We start from the raw sequence: 21,815 nt of genomic DNA, 5'->3' as shown, positions 1-21,815 counted from the left end.
GGAGGATGTTTAAGCCTTTTGTTTCCCCTGCCAGTCCTGGTAAAAATTACTGCTCAGAGGCTACAAATTGTGTTTTGCTTCCAGAGCAATCACAGTTAGAATCATAGAATCATAGAGTTGGAAGAGACCACAAGGGCCATCGAGTCCAACCCCCTGCCAAGCAGGAAACACCATCAGAGCACTCCTGACATATCGTTGTCAAGCCTCTGCTTAAAGACCTCCAAAGAAGGAGACTCCACCACACTCCTTGGCAGCAAATTCCACTGTCGAACAGCTCTTACTGTCAGGAAGTTCTTCCTAATGTTTAGGTGGAATCGTCTTTCTTGTAGTTTGGATCCATTGCTCCGTGTCCGCTTCTCTGGAGCAGCAGAAAACAACCTTTCTCCCTCCTCTATGTGACATCCTTTTATATATTTGAACATGGCTATCATATCGCCCCTTAACCTCCTTTTCTCCAGGCTAAACATGCCCAGCTCCCTTAGCCGTTCCTCATAAGGCATCGTTTCCAGGCCTTTGACCAGTTGGGGAGGGTGAACCTAATACCAGCATCGCATTTAGGTGCAGGTGGTTCTCCTGCACAGCACACCAAGTTGAAGGGACGCAAAATAATACTATCCTATATTTATGTGGGCACCTACTGAGAAGATCTACAAAAAGCAACTGTACCAAAAGGAATTATTGTTAAAATAGGAAATAATTAGCGGGGCGAGGTCACCAAATTTGTCCAAGCTCAGGGCACCGCATTATCAAAGTTTCCCCCTGCTAATGGGGACCCTGGCAGGGTGGGGAAAGGGCTAAACCAGTATGATGTCTTTACCATCTAATTTGGCCCTGTGAGATGGTGATTTCTCCAAAGGCCCCAAGTGCGTTCCATAGCTCAGAAGCCAGGATTGCAGCACAGATTCTTTTTACCTCTCCAGCTCAACCTATTAGTTCAGGCCTTCACAACTTGTGATTCTTCAACCATGAATGGCAGCCCAACGGTGAACTTGATACAAGGAGCCTTGGTCTGAGGGTATCATGATGCCCATGGCACCCCACTGGGGACTCCGGACTAAGGAATGTACAGATCTACCTCATGCCAGGTCAGACTATTGTTCATCTAGCCCAGTATGGTCTACACAAGTGGTTTCCAATTAGCTAAGTACGGTGGACTTCTGAAAATGTTGATATCGCTATGGTAGTTTTTGTTATATGAATGGTGCCACGGACTACCAGTTGGGAACCACTGGTCTACACTAATTGGCAGCAGCTCACCAGAATTTCAGACAGGAGTCATAGAATCATAGAATCATAGAATCATAGAATCATAGAGTTGGAAGAGACCACAAGGGTCATCGAGTCCAACCCCCTGCCAAGCAGGAAACAGCATCAGAGCACTCCTGACATATGGTTGTCAAGCCTCTGCTTAAAGACCTCCAAAGAAGGAGACTCCACCACACTCCTTGGCAGCAAATTCCACTGTCGAACAGCTCTTACTGTCAGGAAGTTCTTCCTAATGTTTAGGTGGAATCTTCTTTCTTGTACTTTGGATCCATTGCTCCGTGTCCGCTTCTCTGGAGCAGCAGAAAACAACCTTTCTCCCTCCTCTATGTGGGACAACTGCATATCAGCCATGTAGTAATTGTCTTGGAAATAAAACTTGGCGGATTACTGCAGCACTTCTACAAATAATATTGTTGAGGAACTTCAGAGTCCCCAATTTCTTCCTGCCTTCCATCTTAATAATAATAATAATAATAATAATAATAATAATAATAATTTATTATTTATACCCCGCCCATCTGGCTGGGCTTCCCCAGCCACTCTGGGCGGCTTCCAAAAGAATATTAAAATACTGTGATACATCAAACATTAAAAGCTTCTCTAAACAGGGCTGCATTCAGATGTCTTCTAAAAGTCTGGTAGTTGTTCTCTTTGACATCTGGTGGGAGGGCGTTCCACAGGACGGGTGTCACTACCGAGCAGGCCCTCTGCCTGGTTCCCTGTAACTTGGCTTCTCGCAGTGAGGGAACCGCCAGAAGGCCCTCAGTGCTGGACCTCAGTGTCCGGACTGGATGATGGGGGTGGAGACGCTCCTTCAGGTATACTGGGCCGTTTAGGGCTTTAAAGGTCAGCACCAACACTTTGAATTGTGCTCGGAAACATACTGGGAGCCAATGTAGGTCTTTCAAGACTGGTGTTATATGGTCTCGGAGGCCGCCCCCAGTCACCAGTCTAGCTGCCGCATTCTGGATTAGTTGTAGTTTCCGGGTCACCTTCAAAGGTAGCCCCACGTAGAGCGCATTGCAGTAGTCCAAGCGGGAGATAACCAGAGCATGCACCACTCTGGCGAGGCAGTCTGCAGGCAGATAGGGTCTCAGCCTGCGTACCAGATGAAGCTGGTACACAGCTGCCCTGGACACGGATTTAACCTGTGCCTCCATGGACAGCTGTGAGTCCAAAATGACTCCCAGGCTGCGCACCTGGTCCTTCAGGGGCACAGTTACCCCATTCAGGACCAGGGAATCCTCCACACCTGCCCACCTCCTGTCCCCCAGAAACAGTACTTCTGTCTTGTCAGGATTCAATCTCAATCTGTTAGCCACCATCCATCCTCCAACCGCCTCCAGACACTCACACAGGACCGTCACCGCCTTCACTGGTTCTGATCTGAAAGAGAGGTAGAGCTGGGTATCATCCACATACTGATGAACACCCAGCCCAAACCCCCTGATGATCTCTCCCAGCAGCTGCATGTAGATGTTGAAAAGCATGGGGGAGAGGACAGAAGCCTGAGGCACCCCACAAGTGAGAGCCCAGGGGTCTGAACACTCATCCCCCACCCCTACTTTCTGAACACGGCCCAGGAGGAAGGAGCGGAACCACTGCCCCCAGCTCCCAGCCCCTCAAGACGGTCCAGAAGGATGTTATGGTCGATGGTATCAAATGCCGCTGAGAGATCCAGCAGAATGATAGCCCCACATGCTGACGAAACGGCACTTGACTTGGTTACATAGTTTAGGCTGCAGTGGCTGTTAAAAAGGGTTAGTGATTTTTGTCAAAGGAAACATCTTGCAGTGATGTTTCCTTCTTTTAAGGAGGAAGACATCAAAAGGAAGACAGCTGAAGCAGTCTCCAGATGTCTTTGACACTGAGCGTATGAAAGAAATAAAAATACCTTATGGGTACAGTTCAATGAAATCATCACCAAAATGGCATACATGAGATTAACAGCCTCTAAATCAACACTGGCAAGTGCAATATTTTTACCCAAGGAAGGGAAAATGTTTTCAGTGCAGAAATGAATTATGGGAATTTGATAACTTACATTTGGTAGTGATTTTTTTTTTGGGGGGGGGGGGTGTTGGGCAGCGCTCTTGTGCTTACTGGTTTTCCACCACTGATATGCACAGGTACTGGGGTTCCAGCAAAGCACTAGTTTTGGACTTGTGAGTGCCCAAATCCAAAATGTTGCAAACATTTATCCGGCCAGATGGTCAACAAAATCGGGGTGAGGGGAGAAGGAGGGAAAGATTGTCTAATGTTGAAGTCATGGGTGTAGTTACTCCTTGGTAACATTTTGGTTGGTTTAATAAAGGTATTGCCCTAACCTAGATTTCATATTATTTCCTTATGCATCCACGTGGCTGCTACCTTTGCTTTTTGTGTGACATGAAAAAAGTCTAATGAAACAGCTGCCAAAGCATGTGTTGGGTTAAACAGGGTGATTCTTTAATATTCAATTATGTATTCTCAGGCTGATTGGAGAAAGCTGATTGCAAGTCTCTTTAGAAACAAATTAAAAATAGCATATATTCAAAGGCTATACTATTGCATATGGATATCACAGCACACGGTTGCCTGTCCCCTGCAATGCTGTCTTGCCTTTCTGAATTGACATAGTATCCTCTTAGAACAGCATTTGTGGCTTCCTAGATGGCAGACATATTAAAATGTTGATAAGCCACCATCTTTGTTTCCTGGTCAGAAGGCTGTTGAGAATCTTATCCATTACATTTTGCACTCCTAGTTTTCATGCTCCCAGATGAAATTAATTTGGGAGCTTTGTAATTGATGTTCCGGATTTTGATTAGACTTGCTATCTCCTTTTGGATCAGAATAAATAAATTACTTACAGAACCTGTTTGCTTGCAGTAGCCACTGAAGACTAGGCATCATATCCGAATAATTGTTGTATCTTGCCATGCTAAACATTTGTTAAAGGAAATTGCTGTGAAGTGGTGGACAAAAGGAAAGAAGGGGCAGCACTAGAGACTGAAAAGCAAAAAGATTGATGGAGCCTCAGCCTGGAAGGCAGGGGTGGCAAACCTGCATCTCCTTAGATGCTGCTGGGTGTCAGGCTGCTGCCAGCGCCTCCTGGCTGCTTGCCCAGGAACGTACAAAGCCAAGGGAATGTTTCTTACCGTCCTATTTTTATTCAGGATCTACAGAGCGAGGCTATAGAACCCAGCCTTTTGGATGATGGCGTTGTCCCGAGTGAATCTCTACCTCCCTCTCTCCCACTTCCTCATTCGTCTCCTCCGCGGGTGCTGCTACGTCCCCTTTGTCTTTGAGCTCTTTGCTCTCCTACTTTCAGGCTTGCCGGGTTCTGGGAGAGGGGGGTCTGGAATGCTTTCTAAAGACACTGTGTCCGTCAGCTGTTTTCTCCTCCTCCTCTCCCATTATATCTCAACTTTCCCCCTCGTCTGCCTCTGAGCTGCGACCTCCGTCAACCCCCTGTTGTAAATCAAAACTGTCTTCCTCTTCCTCCTCCCTGGAAGGGTCAGGGTGGGGAGGCAGCCTCCACCTTTCTTCCTCTGCCCAGGCCCTGATACTGGGCTACAACTCCCATCACCAGCCGTTGGCCATGGTAGCTGGAGCTGATGCGAGTTTGAGTGCAGCAGCACCTGAAGGGCCTTGCTCTTGCTGTAAGGCAGTTTGGACAGTGGGGTCATGTTCTGTTGTCACTTCATCCATGTAAGTGTGAAGGTGTGCATTTGCAATTTACAATAAAGATTACATGTGACAGGAAACAATGCAACTATATTGATTTCTGAACCGCACTGAAGATGTCAAACCATCTGGTCTGGAGGCCTTATCCTGCTATCCCAGACAGAATGTGTGTGTGTGCGCGTGTGTGTGTGCGTGCGCTGCAGGGACAAAAACAATAGTGCCATGCATTTGTTGTAATAATAATAAGTGCGTGTATCTTGGAAAAGGCTTTAACAGCATTGTTTGCTTGGCGTTCCCTTGGTGGCAGGTAAATTTCCCTCTTTCTTCCACTCTCTGTAGCTGCAGCCTGGTTGAGAATCCAGGGCACTTGTCTGTAGTTGTGCTTTAAATGAGGTGGTGTTTTTGTTTTAATTTCCACTTTGTAGTACCTGAGCTCTCCTCAAACCTTCCACTGTGGGAAGCAGGGTATTAATTAATTGTGTTTTAGCTGGGACCTTCAGTGTCTAGCAACTAGAAATAGACGGTCCCACCCAACTAAGTTTGCACAGAAAAAGTCCCTGGATCAGTTCCTGGCGTTTTGTAAGAATACTATATTGCAAGGCAAGGAAAGATGCCTTCCTTAGGACTTGATGAGCTGCTGCAGATCGGACAGTCCCGGACTAGAAGATGGACCAGCAATCTGACTCAGCAGAATGCAGCTTTGCACGCTCATCTTCTTGGCTGGAGCTAGAGGTCAGTAGCTGAGCACCTGCTTTGCATGCAGAACCCCCGACATCTCCACATAGGGCCGGGGAGGCCCCCACCTGAAATCCTGAAGAGTCACTGCAATTCAGTGTGGGCAATGCTGAATTAGATGGATGAATGGTCTGACTTAGTGTGAAGCTGCTTCCCGTGTTCCTAACCTGCTTGTGCAATAATCTCTGATGTGGATAAAGCAGGTGTAGCTGCTGCCAAGGTCCCTGGAATATGGAACAGCAGAATCCTGGAGTTGCCCAGTGCTAGACCTCATATCACAAGTGAAAGTAAAGGAGGATCTAGTTAACACCTTCTCCTCAAGCTCAGGAGGAAGTTTTTGTTTGCCATTCTTCCTTCTGGGTCTGAATGCTTGGTAGCTTTTTGGAGTCAGTGGCACCTCCCACCCCACAACCCCCCAGCCCCAAACCAGCCAGCCACCTCATTCCGTCTAGACGTAGGGCTACGCTGCCGGCACAAATTTAGTTCTAGTTGGTTGCAGGTTGTGTGCAGGGCTGGGCTGATGTGGCCACAGTGATGGGAAAGGCAGCGAGAGTGATTTGTTTGGAGGATACAGCAACAAGGGTAGGTGGGTGTGTCGCTCGCATTGTCTCGGAGTTCAGAAATCATGCAAGACCTGGGGAGATGGTAGGTGCGTGCAACGGGTAAGACTACCCTGAATGATGGGAAGGATCAGGCCCAAGTTAACCCTCTGAATCCTTGCCAGAAAGCGACGCTCAAGAATTGCTTAGTATCTATTGACCAGTCACACACCCATTTCTCCTTTGGAATCTTTTATTAACGTATAGAAAATGCATTAAAAAAGGAACTATACAGAGCCTAAGAGCAATCAGGACTAAAAATACTGGTTAACAATGGTTAACAAGCGTATATCCCCATTCTCTGAGCTACGGTTCCATTACGGGATCATTGGGAGGGCAGTTGCTTTTTCTATCTCTCCCTCATTGTTTTACTGGTAAGGTTTAGTTTGTCAGAGTCTCTCTGAGGGAGCTGCCACCTCATTTATTTCTTCTATTAAATAATAAACACAGTTCCAGAATAATGCCTATACAAGGGAGGGGTCAGAGTTTTCAAAATCTTTGTTGAGTCATCATCCTCTGAAAAAGCAACCATGACACTTGCCAAAGTCTAGGGATTTTTATGCAGCTTAACTTCTCAACAGGATCTGGTTTCATTTTTTCTCATCCCATCCTAGCTATCTTCCCTTGTTGAGACAGCAGTATCTGAACTACTGTAGCTACTCACCAGCCATTAGGCAGTATTGTTGGAATGCTGTCAGCACCGTGGATTGAAGGGTTAGTGAGAATAATAAAAAGAGCACCTAGTTATATCCCCAAGGAATGGAAATGCCTCCACCCCACTCCTGCAAGGACATAATAAACTGGAAGGGAGTGTGCTGTTCTCAGTGTTCCCACTAAACTCCAGCATCACAGTGGTTTGTCACAGAGGCTTCCTGTCCCCTTGGGAAGGGTATAATCTCCTGTTCTGACAATGTTTGTCCCATTCTGCCTTTCAAGAAGTTGAGAGGGGTAGGGGGGGGGCCACCAGGTGGCGCATTGGAAGATGGCCGACAATAACATCTCTCCGACCCACACGAGGTAATAAAGAGGCTGCTATGGGAAGTATGCAGTCTTCCTACCCCCCCAAGGATATGGGGGGACAGCCTTGCCAGCGACGTCCATAATGCAACCCCGGATTCGAAAGAACGGGGTGCAGGACATTTGGCATCAGCCCTCGGTAGGTTCGGCGCTTCCTGACGCTGTCTCCAATCAGTGCCCTGGTTCGCTTCAGCTCGAAAATATAATTGGAAATATATAATTGGAATGAAGCTGAAGCACTTACATCAAGCAAAGTTCGAGAGATAAGGCTGCTGATTAATGCATCTCTGTGTTTGGAGCGACGGGAGGAGACAAATAAATCAAGCAATGAACCACCATTATGAGACTGGTATGTGCAGAGCGAAAAAAGAGGGGGGGGTGGAGGAAAAAACTTTTATTTTCTTTGCCTCATGTGAGTATTTATAAACCTCCACCCCCAGAGAGACGAATCGTCACCTTTTACTAATCGCAAGCAAGAATTTAAGAGCTGTGTGGAGTGAATTATTGATTGAAGAGAGGAGTGGTAAATATGGACTGCGGAGGAAAAATTCTATGACGCAGTTTTTAATGGCGTCTTGCTAAGACAGGCTTGTCGAAGAAAGACGAGGGGAGGAGGACCAGGGTCATTGGAATGTAAATGATTGATTGAATGTGATAACCTTTGTGATACAGTGGTGCCCCGCAAGACAAAATTAATTCGTTCTGCGAGTTTTTTCGTTCTACGAGTTTTTTCGTCTTGCGAAGCACCAATGTGTATTGACGGTTTCCCATAGGAATGCATTGGCGGTTTTTTAAAAAAAGGCGCAAGACGTTTCGTCTTGCGAAGCAAGGCCATAGGGAAATCCGTCTTGCGAAGCAACTCAGAAAACGGAAAACTCTTTCGTCTAGCGAGTTTTTCGTCTTGCGAGGCATTCGTCTTGCGGGGTACCACTGTATATGTGGCAAGCTTGGGAAAATTAATAGGACGGACCGAGGATAAATTTTTAAAGAAGGGGATGAATGGCGGCTGTCCTTATGAGATATGACTTTTGGAGTGTGCAAAATCCACGCAGATGTTGTTTGTTCCTAACTTGCTTGCGAAGACTATCAGAGATTGCAAAGAAAGGAATACATGATAACAACAAGAAGATGAAGAAGTAATAAAGAGACTATCTGGACAGAGCTGGATAGAACCGTTTGATAAAAGCAGTAACAGAAGTGATGTTTTGATTCTCGTTCAGAACTTGATGTAAGGGTACCCCCAACAAAATTTAAAAAATCTGGCTGTATAATTTGGAAGTAATATGATTTGGAAATAATGTGATTGGATTGGCCTGTTAATAAAAATTATTTTTTAAAAAAGAAGAAGTTGAGGGGTAGGATAGAAATATGAACTTTTTAATACTGTGTCAACATGGAGAACAGAGAACCTAAATCTCCTCTTTCTTTGAATGTATTAATGAAGAATAATTACCACTCCCTGGTTCTGTAGTTACGACTATACAATTCTGGGAGCTGCTTTCAGTCCATGCCAAGGAGCTGTTTGCCCTTTTGACAGCAGCAGCAGCAGCAGCTCCCTGCAGTGTGTTGCAAGCTGAAAATCACTTTGGAAATGGCCCCAAATGTGGGCTGACAAGTTGTGTGCTGTGCTGCTGCCAGTAATGGCCACACTGTTGCTTTATGCTCATCCACAGTACAAATATGTTCAGTGCCCACCTTTTCCATGCCTGGACTATACCAATTTATGCATATACAAAGAAGGGGGGAAGGGATAAAAATTCAGCTTGAAAAGGGAGTAACTAGTCCACATTATATGACTCTAATGTTAGCCTAAAGAGCTGTGGACCTGTGTGTAAGTTTCCACCTCTTCCAGTGGATGACTCCTTCACAGGGCATGGGAAGAGGAGGAGGAGGAGTTAAACATACCAGTCCATAAGCACCCAAAAGGCCCTTAGCCTTTAGGGTCCCACATAATTCTCTGTTGGTTATGCATAAATAGTTGTCCGATCTTCACAATGAATAGACAGTTGATTGGAATGAAGCTACCATGGCAAGTTGTCTGTGGCCTATTGGGTTGTCTGTGGCCTTACAAGTTGTCTGTGGCCTATTGGGTTTATGGGGTTGGTTTGGTGATGGATACTTTGCTAATAGTGTCTGAGTCACTGACTTAACTGGGAAAAATGCCACTACAGAAATGGAGACTGCTTTCTGAAGAAACCTGCCACTCTTGCAGGTAAGCCTTGTTGCTCTGGGAAGAATGCCTAAAAAACTGAGCCAATGACCAAATTGCCACAGGAAACAATAGAATCAGCCACATTATAGGACATGGATATTCACACTGGCAGAGGAAGGGGGTGCGGTGGGTGTGGCCTGCCCCTGGTGTCATCCCTTGGGGGGGTGACATCGCTGTGCTGCCCCCCTGGGACGCTCGCCTGGCCCCTGGGTGCACAGCACGTGTGCTGCCCTGGGTGCCAGAGCAGCTAGCTCCGCCTTTGGACATTCAAGTTATTTTTGGCTCATCAGGTGCTACATGAGAGAAAGGAAAGCTACCTAAAAATGCTCAACAATGTTTTAATTGAGTTCCTTTCTGCTTTTGTGTGTTCAGTCTGTTTAGTCTACAGATTCAGGCCCCTCATGTGTTGATGACAGAATATTGTTCCCTGACGGGGCTTAGAAGATGCAAGCTGCCAGAGGGAAGACTAATAGAATCATAGAATTGTAAAGTTGGAAGGGACCTCAAGGGTCATCTAGCCCAACCCCCTTCAGTGCAGGAATCTCAGCTAAAGCATCCATGACAGATGGCCATCCAACCTCTGCTTAAAAACCTCCAAGGAAGGGGAGTCCACAACCTCCCAAGGGAGACAGTTCCTCTCTCGACCAGCTCTTACTGCCAGAAAGTTTTTTCCGTGTGCTTAGTCAGAATCTCCCTTCTTGTAGCTTGAATCCATTGGCTTGAGAGAAGGGAAGGGCTGGATTATACTTAAGGACTGGCCAGAGGAGTGGTGACTCAGGACCTAGTGTAAGATGTAAGGATTGTTGAGGCAACTGGGAACAGTGTCCATAATGCTATTGAATTAAAAGGTAAAGGTAAAGGTAGAGGTACCCCTGCCCGTACGGGCCAGTCTTGACAGACTCTAGGGTTGTGCGCCCATCTCACTCAAAGAGGCCGGGGGCCAGCGCTGTCCGGAGACACTTCTGGGTCACGTGGCCAGCGTGACATCGCTGCTCTGGCGAGCCAGAGCCGCACATGGAAACGCTGTTTACCTTCCCGCTAGTAAGCGGTCCCTATTTATCTACTTGCTCCCGGGAGTGCTTTCCCTATTTATCTACTTGCTCCCGGAACTGCTAGGTTGGCAGGCACTGGGACCGAACAACGGGAGCGCACCCCGCCGCAGGGATTCGAATCGCCGACCTTTCGATTCGCAAGCCCTAGGCGCTGAGGCTTTTACCCACAGCACCACCCGCGTCCCTTGAATTAAACATACATGTAAATAAATGGGTCAATTGCCAAGAAAATCCTACACAGTCCCATTTGATTTCAAAAGAAAAACTTCCCTAAAATGAGGAGACTTGGTAAGAATGAAGTTCAAAGGAAAGTCAAGAGGATCAAAGCTCTATAATGCTTGGGAGTTATTTGAAAAGCCGTGTTAGAAGCTCAAGAGGAGTGTATACTGCCGACCAAGAGAGCCAAGAGGAAATCAGCATAGTTAATGAGCAGAGTCAAATCATTTGACTCAAATGAGCTGTTAAAGCTAAGAAGTCTTTCTTCAAAAAAATGGAAATCTTGTCCAAATGAAGAGGACAAAAAGGAACCCATAATTTGGCAATAAAGTGCAAGCAGACAGGAAGAGCTGCTAAAAAAGAATTTAAGGAGCGCACTGCTAGAAACATTAATACCAACAAGAAGCAGGAGACTGTTTAGGGAGGCAGTTGTAGCCTTGGATGGCGCTGAAGTTGCGCTAAACATGGACACGGAGAATGCAGAGAAGCGGAATCTGTCTTCACAACAGTAGATGCAGGGCAGATCTCAGGGCCTGAGCTAACTTTTGCAGGGGAGGTCAAATAGGGGTGACGAGAGATAAAACTGCTGATATCATAATGCTGTTATACAAATCTATGGTGCGACTGCATGCGGAATAATATGTACTGTTCTGATCACCTCACCTCAAAATGGATATTGTAGGGTTGGAGGAAGTTTAGAACAGCGCAGCTGAAATAATCAAGGGTCTGGAGAGATTCCTCTGCCAAAAAAGGCTGCCGCACTTGGGACTTTTTAGTTTAGAGAAAAGGCAAGAGGTGACATGATGGAAGTTTATAAAATTATGCATGGCATAGAGAAAGTGGATAGAGCAATGTTTTACTCCAGTCTCAAAACATTAAAATTCATGGTCATCCAATGAAGTGTTGGACGTTTCATGACAGGCCAAAGAAAGTACTTCTTCATGCAGCTCATAGTTAAACTGTGGAACTCTCTCCCACTTGAATGGCTTTATAAGGGGAGTTGACAAATTCATGGAGAACACTGTTGATGGCTGCTAGACATAATTGCTGTGCTCTGGCTCCACAGCTGGAGGCAGCAATGTTTCTGAGTGCCAGTTGTGGAAACTGCAGGAGGGGAAGAGGGTGCCTGTGCTCAAATCTTGCTAGGGGAATTAGATGGAGGATAGGACTGATCCTAAAGGCTGCCTTAATGTGTGTGTGTGTTACTAATAATACTGATCTGTGGAATTCCAATACTGTTCTAGGGAACCCCATGTTCTAACAAGCAACACAATCCATGAAAAAGCATCTAAAGAAAAACTGAAGTGAATGCTGCTGCTAAAATGGAATTCCATTGGGCAAAGTAAGAAGAGCTGACGTAGTGATCTGTGAAAGACTCTGTGCCCGCAATTGTGCATTTAATTAGATTCTTCCTTAGATGTGGGCAGTTTTCTAAAGAGCTCTGTGAGAACATTTTATATTGCCTGTGCACATGTATGTGTTTGCATTTTTTTAGAGTTCATGTACATCTTTCTTTTTAGCATTTTCAGATAGCCACCCCCTCAATCCAATTGTGCACACTTTCTTATCTGTTGGAGGAGTTAGATGTCAACTCACAGACATGTTCCCAAGCCTGCATTTTTAAAACTTGCATTGTGTTAATATATTGTTCTGTGGTTATTGCGTTGCATTTTAATTCATGCCAGCTTCTTCAAGTGCTCTGTGAGCACAGCAAATAGGCAGGATATAACAACAACAATTCCTTCCGGAATACTATTTCCCATGTCACACTTGAAATCTGCAGAGCAGAGGGTTCATTATTTCTCCCATAATGGCTAGGCTACCAGTATTTCAAAATCCTCCGCAAGTGAGACTATTGTTTCTGCTTTTTTATATCTTAAGTATCAGCTGCCATGTGCAAAACTGCAGATTATCTTAAAAGCATTCCTGTGCAATGAGTAAAATAGGGATGTGGAGCCCTCAGGTATCTACCCAGAATGAGATACTAGGCCATTCACTGTATTTTCTTGTTCTCGCCACAAGGTGGCAGTTTTGCACTGTTTCTACACTTGAATTGAAACATTTCTTTTTCCTCCTGCCTGCCAAGATGGCCAGTGTTCATATTAATTATTGTTATGCTATTGCGAAACAGAGAAACTCATTGCTGAATCAGGGAATATTCAGTCGCTCCAGTCTCCTCATAGTTGGTTTTAGAGGGGCGTTTCCCATGAAAATAGCCTTTTCTTTTAAAGGATAAATTCTGTTCTTTGAATTCTAAATGTCGCATATATAATTTTGCCCAATTTTTATCAAAAACTTCACTAGCTAACCTGGTGGTGGTCCACCTCTGAAAATGTGACTCTTTAGGACAAACTGTTGTCAGGCAGGAACAAGTTTGTGTGTGTCTAGAGCAGGCGTGGCCAAACTTGGCCCTCCAGCTGTGGTTGGACTACAATTCCCATCATCCCTGACCACTGGTCCTGTTAGCTAGGGATGATGGGAGTTGTAGTCCCAAAACATCTGGAGGGCCAAGTTTGGCCACGTCTGGTTGAGAGGATGCCATTATGCAGTGTTTTGCCCAGTGTTGTGTAGGTTTCTGGGATTATGGGGTAATTTCTGGAATGGTGAAGTAGACACAACTCAGTGTTATGGCAGGGTGAAAGAGCCAGTTCAGAGAAGCCCTCATAGACATGGGAGTTTCAAGCTTCGAAGAGACTAGTCTGCCAGATTTTTTTAAAATCTAGTTAGGAAATTAATACAATTTTCTGGGCCAATAGAGCTCTAAACTGATGCAGGCAGAATAACCTCAAGTGCTTCAAATGGATTGGGGTGAACTTCTTGCACTCATCCAACTGAGGCCTAGATCCTTAATCTAGAGCAGGTACCTGGGCTGTCCCACCTCAGGCGGCAGGTGATACTCGCAGGATTGAATGTTCTCCCATACCAAACGTTCCCTCCACATAGAAAAATGGATGTCAAGGTTGAGATCCGAGCCAGGGGCATAGCTAGGGATCAGTTAGGTTGGATCCTGCCAAGGTCCAGGGTGTGCGTGTTCAAAAATTGCACCTCTCCACTCTGGCATGGAGTGGCTCCATGGGCCACCGCTCTGTGTGTCCAGCTCCTTGGCAAGGCTGCGAGGGACCCCAGACAGGCCCCTGATATGCTAGTTTTCTATGTGCAAGCTTCTTTTTTTAAAAAATGCTGGAGAACATTTAATTGTGTGCCCCCCCCATCCCACACTGCCTGAAGCAGGACAGCCCAGACACAGGTTTATCATCACGGAAAAGACAGTTCTGTGATTCTTTTTTTGCAACCCTTTTTGTGGTTATAACAAAAGCAACAGCTGCTGAGGCTGCAGTTTGGAGGGGCAGACTAGTGGAGATTCTGACTAGGAGAACAGCGTGGAGGGGAAGGGTTAGTCATCACCCTCATCCCAGGCACATCCCAGGCACTCCAAAGAACCTGGTGGATGGCCGCCATTGCTGCATTTCACGTGGGGGGTTTGGTGGGGTGGGGAATGTTGGTAGTTCCCAACACAAATCTCCACATAACGTGTTGTTTCAGCCTCCTAACATTCTGCTTGAAGGTAGGCAATAATTAAGGAGTTTTATAGGGGCTCGTGAGGAGTTAAGTGCCTTGCTTGAGTTAAGTGCCTTGCTTTTGTAATATTCACACGTTTCACGCCCAGGGATGTTCTCCCCACACCCAGAAAAGAGGCTCAGGTTTGGTGTTGTTAACTCAAAGCGTCCCTCTGCTCTGCCCCTCCACAGTCTTTGTGGGTTGGCACTGACTAGTCTGTGTCGATGCAACTGGAAGCCGCTGCCACAAAATGCGTGGCTACACAGGGAGGTGGCTGCACTTTGAAGTTATTTCCACCAATGGACTGGTGAGGGGAAGGGACATAGGCTTTTTAAAGGGACATTGACTCTGTTAAACTCCCCTTTCAGAAGTTGACTTTAAAGCAGGCAAACGTTTAAACGCCTGAGAGAAATTTAGTTGGAGTGCCTATAAAATTGGTACAGCATGGGAGCAATACAGGTGAGAGACATTGAATTCCAAAATCATTTCGACACACGAGCAAGTAGATTTGCTTGCATTTGTTTTTGGGAACATGACCAAGGGTTTGTGTTGGGATGGAAGGATGAAGTTTCTTCGCCTGCCTTGCGGGAAGGGTGGCCCAAATGCCAGGTCTTTAAAGGAACGGAGCCGCGAGGCCTCTGCAAGTGGGTTCAGTAAGTTTCCAGATTTTGGAATCTTCTTCCCCGACTGATGGACATTTGCTGGCTCAGCAGGCATCACTGTGAAAATGTCACTTGGTTCATGTAGCAGCAGCAGCAGCAATGGGCAACCAGAGCTCTGGGAGCCGACCTTGGTACCCGCTGGCAGAACAGGCTGGCATGTGAACAGAAGCACCCCACGTACAGTAGAAACCGGTTTAAGAAGGAAAACCTTAAATAAAGCCATTTTCTAATAGGTTCAAGAGAGAACAAAAAAAACCTCTTCTTTTATGGAGGTGTGCTGGGTAGGAACTCAATAAAGTCACTGGGAATGACAGCAAAGCATCTTACCAAAGTCAGCCATCCCTCAGGGGCGTCATGGCTTCCCTCAGCCACTCAGTATGGAGCAGACTGCTACCTTTTGTCCTCTCCTTTTCAGGTTATAAAATACAAACAAATGACAGAAAAGGACTGCTTGTCCAGAGGGATGCTGGCCCCTTCACAGCTGCAGGGACCTCCGCTTCCTCCCCAGGGTGTTGTGATGGTTGTAGGGCCTCATCTTCATTTCCACAAAGGGTATGGAGAACTCGTGTCCTTTCCAGTGGTACCAGTTAATACCCTGTGGGCAAAGCAGGGGGAAAGTCATTGCCAAAGGGTCGGGATACTTGGGATAAAGCCACTTCTGGACCTGGCCAGGAGGTGGGGCTGCGGGGTTGTTAGGCATTGGTAAGAAGGGGTTAAGAGGATGTGTGTGGGGGGGGAGGAACGCCATCACCTCCCCCCAGAGAACAAAGGGTGGTCCGATAAAGCAGTGTTCCCCAACCTTGGGCCTCCAGCTGTTTTTGGACTACAACTCCCATCATCCCTCACTAGTAAGACCAGTGGTCAAGGATGATGGGAATTGTAGTCCAAAAACAGCTGGAGGCCAAAGGTTGGGGAACACTGCGATAAAGGACTCCGGGGGGGGGGGGGTGGCCCTGTCTGAAGCCTATGGAGGTGTGGGCCAAAGGCACGCCCCCGAGCGGTGACCCCGGGGAGCTCCTAGTTAACGTGCCTCAGCAGGAGACCCCCCCTCTATGGTGTTAACCCTTCCCGTGTCTCCAGCAAATGGGCTGGAGCCGGATAGTCGATAGGACCAATGCCTAAGCCAATGCCTCTCATTCCTGAATTCAATAAAGTTGTGACCTAATTCGCCCGTTTAACCTTAAATTCTGGTGTCTGGTGTCTTTATTTATCCTTGGTGGGGGGCGGGAACTCGCCGTGCAATTCAGGTAGCATAACAAAAAGGGAGGATGCCATGAGGAGTAGAACAGGGCACTCACAACTACTTCCTGCTGAAATACTTTTAAGGCTTAAAAAAAGCAGGATTGGCTTTATTCTGTTTATAATTATAAGATTTAAACCTCAGAGTGCTTTTATTCAAAGTACATTAGGCTTGATTTGCACGTTCAGAAGAATGAAGTGATAGAGACCCAAGATGGTAAAGGGAACTGCTTTGGGCTTCGGCAGGAGGACCATTGTAATGAATGCTCCCCATGTGAGAAGCTTAGTTTAAGTAGAATACTGACATAGCTGGAAGAGGGAGAGGCAAGATAAACTTTCTCCCTGGTAGCCTAGTGCTCTCTGCCACCCCAGAAGTTGTATCACTGCATTATTTAGCATTGTACAGACCAGGACTTGAGATGACAGAAGCCTCCGCTATACCACTTTAGACTGCAGGTAGGAAAGTATATTTTTTAAATTAAAATTCCCCCTATTCCCTGTATAAAAACTCCATACAGACATAAAACCACCCTATGAAATAAAACTACAGTGGTGCCCCGCAAGACGAATGCCTCGCAAGACGGAAAACCCGCTAGACGAAAGGGTTTTCCATTTTGGAGGTGTTTCGCAAAACGAATTTGCTATGGGCTTGCTTCGCAAGACGAAAATGTCTTGCGATTCCTGGGGTTCCCCCCCCCTTTCTCCCAAGCCCCTAAGCCGCTTAACAGCTGTTCGCTAAGCCGCTTAACAGCTGATCTAAGCCGCTTATCAGCCGCTAATAGCCTTTTAGCAGCTAATCCGCTGATCCCTTAAGCCTTTAATAGCCGCTAATAGCCGCTAAACCACTAATAGCGCTAATAGCGCTAATCCGCTAATGGGCTTGCTTCGCAAGACGAAAAAAACTGCAAGATGAAGAGACTCGCGGAACGGATTCTTTTCGTCTTGCGAGGCACCACTGTACTTTGTCTAGTGCTTTCACTGCTGTGCTGGTTCACTATAAGCAGGGAGCTTGTCACCAGGTGATGAGAGCTCATGCTCTTAACCACACAGCTCTCTTCTGATGAGCTAAGAGTCTTGCAAAACGTATCATTAACAAGCAGAGAAGCTGAGCTCCTGTTTGCAGCTCTGAACTGACCCTCCACTTACCTGGCTGTGTCGGGACTCGCCATACTTGCCGTTGAGATTGGTCCTGTGACAGTTCTTATACCACCAGGCCCCTTTGTATGACATGGCACAGTTTGTGACGGCAACATCGTTGTCTCTGTCTCTGGTGGAAAATGGGCGCCCCTGATGATATGTGAGTGAATCCCCTGCAACAGAAGACAGGTCATTTCCCTTCTGCCTGCAAAGGGACAGAGTTCATGCATGTATGTTTGTCGCTCGGTGGCTGCACTGGTTTTGGCTCTGTGCAGAACAAGCACTGAGGGCTTGTCCTCACTTCCGCTTTCCCCTCTTCTTTCTCCTGGGAAAACCCACTCTTTACTTCCTAATCGGAGCAAACGCCAGTCAGGTTTTTCAGTGGATTGACGTTTGATCTGATTCAGATCTTACTTACGGGACCGCCTCTCCTGGTATGTCCCACAGAAGAACTTACGGTCTGCAAATGAAAACATCCTGAAGATCCCAGGCCACAGAGAGGTTAGGCTGGCCTCAACTAGAGCCAGGGCCTTCTCGGCCGCAGCTCCAATCTGGTGGAACGCTCTGTCACAAGAGACTAGGGCCCTGCGGGACCTGACATCTTTCCGCAGGGCCTGCAAGACAGAGCTGTTCCACCAGGCCTTTGGCCAGGGCGCAGCCTGACCCCCTCCTCTGGCAATCTGCACAGAATCTTGCTTAATGGTTGCCATCAATTTGATTTTAATTAATTTTTATAATGAAAGGTTTTTAGAATGTTGGATTATTTTGATTGTTGTTAGCCGCCCTGAGCCCAACTTTGGCTGGGGAGGGCGGGGTATAAATAAAATTTATTATTATTATTATTATTCAGCGTTAAATGGCGGGTATTCCTGGGGAAAGCAGTGAGGTGAATAGAAAACTACTCCGACCCATGTCTAGAAAGCATGGGACAAGTGGAAAACTGCTTGGACCCCTGCTTTCTAGGGGCAGGATAAGCAAAATGCGTACGAGCCCTGAGTTGTGAGAGTGGCCCAAATTAAGAAGCAAGCAGAAGCAGCTTCTGGGGGTTGCTGCACGTATGCGGTGCACAGTGTGGGAGTCTTTTTGTGTTTCAGGCAGCCTGACATATTGTTTGACACCCCCTGCCCCAGTAAATGCATCTTTTATGCTACTTCCAGAGCCATGTTAGTCTCTGGCAGCATCTTCAAGGCTGGTTAAGAGCACCTGCTGTTGCATCGACACCACTGTTTTCTCATCGTCCCACCCTCAAGAACAACTGGTGTAATTACACGACCCATTAGGCATGTCTACCTCATAGCATCACGGATGGCAAAGGAAGCCCTCTCACTATCCTCATTCTGATCAGGAGGGCATAGGGCATGTATCCTCACTGCCTTGGCATCAGTGATGTGTACCAGTCTCTCCCCCGTCCCCCATTCAGAGTGAAGAAAGGCGTGCAGCATGGCAGAGGATATCATCCCCACCCAAACTGTTTGCTTATGCGCATGTGCTTATGAACACACAAAGCAAATAATTGGGCCTAGTACACAGAGTTCTTACACTCCCTAGCGAGGAACATCCGTGTGGACACTTCTCCTCTGGGCAGGGATTCTATAAGACAGGAGACTGTCCTTTTTACTTCCTTCTGCTTCTGAGGAGACTCTCTATTCTATCATGCTTCTAAACGTATCAGACATCTGTCTGGGGGCTCCACATACACAAAGCCTATTTTGAGACCAACTTTTGGGTTTTGTACCCGAGAGGGTTTTTTTTACCTGTATTGTATTTGCTGCCTGCATTGAAATGTAAGTAAACCTTTTTTTTGCTTATCTTACTAAAAACGTGTGGTTCCCTTTCTGCAATTAGGGTGATGAAGGGGAGGTCCAGAGACCACAAATAAAAGGGATAAAAATGTGTAATTGCCTTATTCCTAAGGTTTAGTAAGATGCCAAACATGCAAGTGTTGTACTCTGCTAAAACAGCTTCACAGCCCATCTACTTTTCATATTCCTTGCACAAACACGGGGTAGGAGGTATAAATTTCAATGTACAGATTTAATCATCAGTCCATCACCTACACATTGCTATCAGTATGGCTTGAGGAACGTGGAAAGTTCCAGTTGCCATAACAGGTGAACACTTTGTCACCCTTTGAGCTCCTTTGAAAATTCACTGATGGGGGGGGGGGAGAGAACAACAAAAATGTTTGCAAAAATCACCCCCACCCCATTTTTGGCTCAGCATTTGACTGGGTTCCATTTTAGAAGCTCATCATCACTGATAGATACAAGAGGGAGACAGATGTTTACATCTTTTGGCCAAGTGTTATATGGGAGCATATGAATCTGCAGTCTAGGGTTTCAGATGAATGGGTCAATCATAGAATCATTGAATCATAGAGTTGGAAGAGACTACAAGGGCCATCGAGTCCAACCCCCTGCCAAGCAGGAAACACCATCAGAGCACTCCTGACATATGGTTGTCAAGCCTCTGCTTAAAGACCTCCAAAGAAGGAGACTCCACCACACTCCTTGGCAGCAAATTCCACTGTCGAACAGCTCTTACTGTCAGGAAGTTCTTCCTAATGTTTAGGTGGAATCTTCTTTCTTGTAGTTTGGATTCATTGCTCCGTGTCCGCTTCTCTGGAGCCGCAGAAAACAACCTTTCTCCCTCCTCTAGGTGACATCCTTTTATATATTTGAACATGGCTATCATATCACCCCTTAACCTCCTCTTCTCCAGGCTAAACATGCCCAGCTCCCTTAGCCGTTCCTCATAAGGCATCGTTTCCAGGCCTTTGACCATTTTGGTTGCCCTCCTCTGGACACGTTCCAGTTTGTCAGTGTCCTTCTTGAACTGTGGCGCCCAGAACTGGACACAGTACTCCAGGTGAGGTCTGACCAGAGCAGAATACAGTGGCACTATTACTTCCCTTGATCTAGATGCTATACTCCTATTGATGCAGCCCAGAATTGCATTGGCTTTTTAAGCTACCTCATTGGCTTTTTTAGCTACCTCATCTAAGCCACTGCGACATGAGATTATCTTACGTGGAGATGTCAGGGCTTGAACCTGGGACCTTTTGCATGCAAAGAAGGATCACCACCAAGCTATTTTTGTTATTTCCTCAGGAGACACTTGGGCTTACCTACTAACTCTTATAAAGGCCACATTGCATACTTTCAAAAAAGCTGCTGCATGGGTCCTCTTTGTATATTCCCACCTTATGAATTAAACTGGAGAAGGAGGAGAATGAAATACATGGGTGGGGGTGGAGATAAATAGAGATGTGATTGGTTTGCATGGAGAGAATTGGCTGATCTCTTGTGTGGGTGAGATGAGGCGAGAGCTGTTAAGCCTGAGGAAAAAAGTCTTAGAGTAGCGAGTGGGGAATATGCCCTGAATTTGTACCAGCGGTCCGAAACCAGGGAAAAAAGTTAGTGGAAGAAGATTGGAAGAAATTTAAAGACTATTTACAGAAACACTACAAAATTAATGAATGTTAGAATGACGTTGGATTGAGATTAAAGGGTTATTAGTAATAATGGGATGAAGGAATATGGAAAAATGGAAGGTTAATAGACGAAAAACTAAAGGTATAATATATAAAGATCAAGATAAGGATAAGGTAGAGGGAAGGGATTTGCTGAATAAATAATTGAACTGGAATACAGAGAGGGGAGGTGTGGGGAGGTCCGGGAAATAAGCAAATGTAAGAAACATTATGAAAATTGAATTGTTTTTATTTTTTTTGTATTTTTCCTTTTTCTTACGTGAAAATCTTAATAAAATATTATAAATAAATAAAAAAGAATTTGTACCAGCGGTGCCATTGTAGTCCCCTATCCGGAGCTTGTACAGGCTCCTGGCATCTCCAACGGAGAACTTGTCATAATACGCGAAGGCTGATTCCTGGCCGTCTCTCATATCTATCCGCAGTTCATAGCGCCCCTGCGATGTGATCTTGTGCATATTGTCTAGTCCTAGAAAGACAACAAAAAAGAGTTTATAGGATTGCATGCCTAGAAATCATGTGAACAGCACGGTGTAAGAACTGGCTCTCAATGCACATGCTGCGATGTGGAATTGGGAGTACAGTGGTGCCCCGCAAGACGAATGCCTCGCAAGACGGAAAACCCGCTAGACGAAAGGGTTTTCCGTTTTGGAGGTGCATCACAAAACGAATTTGCTATGGGCTTGCTTCGCAAGACGAAAATGTCTTGCGATTCCTGGGGTTTTTTCCCCCCTCCCCCCCCTTTTCCCAAGCCCCAAAGCCGCTTAACAGCTGTTCGCTAAGACGCTTGACAGCTGATCTAAGCCGCTTATCAGCTGATCTAAGCCGCTAATAGCCTTTTAGCAGCTAATCCGCTAATCCCTTAAGCCTTTAATAGCCGCTAAACCGCTAATAGCGCTAATCCGCTAATGGGCTTGCTTCGCAAGACGAAAAAAACCGCAACACGAAGAGACTCGCGGA

The 21,815-nt window shown here is 46.2% G+C and overlaps 1 protein-coding gene and 2 long non-coding RNA genes across 5 annotated transcripts in view; 2 read left to right on the top strand and 1 right to left on the bottom strand.

The window, feature by feature from the left end:
- Nucleotides 1-21,815, top strand: part of LOC310680135 — a 31,743-nt gene that overhangs the window by 9,148 nt on the left and 780 nt on the right. The window lies entirely within an intron of this gene.
- Nucleotides 5,705-8,924, top strand: LOC310680234. Its single transcript, XR_014512709.1, has 2 exons — nt 5,705-7,207; nt 8,632-8,924. It is a non-coding gene; the product is annotated as an uncharacterized lncRNA (long non-coding RNA).
- The window catches only part of TNR (tenascin R), a 391,224-nt gene continuing 383,802 nt past the window's right edge, over nt 14,394-21,815 (bottom strand). For all 3 annotated transcript variants that reach the window (XM_083446252.1, XM_083446254.1, XM_083446253.1), the window contains 3 exons: nt 21,163-21,324; nt 17,372-17,535; nt 14,394-15,581 (listed from right to left, as the gene is read on the bottom strand). In XM_083446252.1, coding sequence (XP_083302378.1) covers nt 15,462-15,581; nt 17,372-17,535; nt 21,163-21,324 — 446 coding nt within the window. In that variant the 3' untranslated portion in view covers nt 14,394-15,461. The remainder of the gene's footprint in view (nt 15,582-17,371; nt 17,536-21,162; nt 21,325-21,815) is intronic.

The sequence above is a fragment of the Podarcis tiliguerta genome, assembly GCF_965153285.1.
Source record: "Podarcis tiliguerta genome assembly, chromosome: 6".
NCBI classification, from domain to species: domain Eukaryota; kingdom Metazoa; phylum Chordata; class Lepidosauria; order Squamata; family Lacertidae; genus Podarcis; species Podarcis tiliguerta.
The sequence above is the reverse complement of the archived record's forward strand: the minus strand, read 5'-3'. Positions and strand labels throughout refer to the sequence as shown.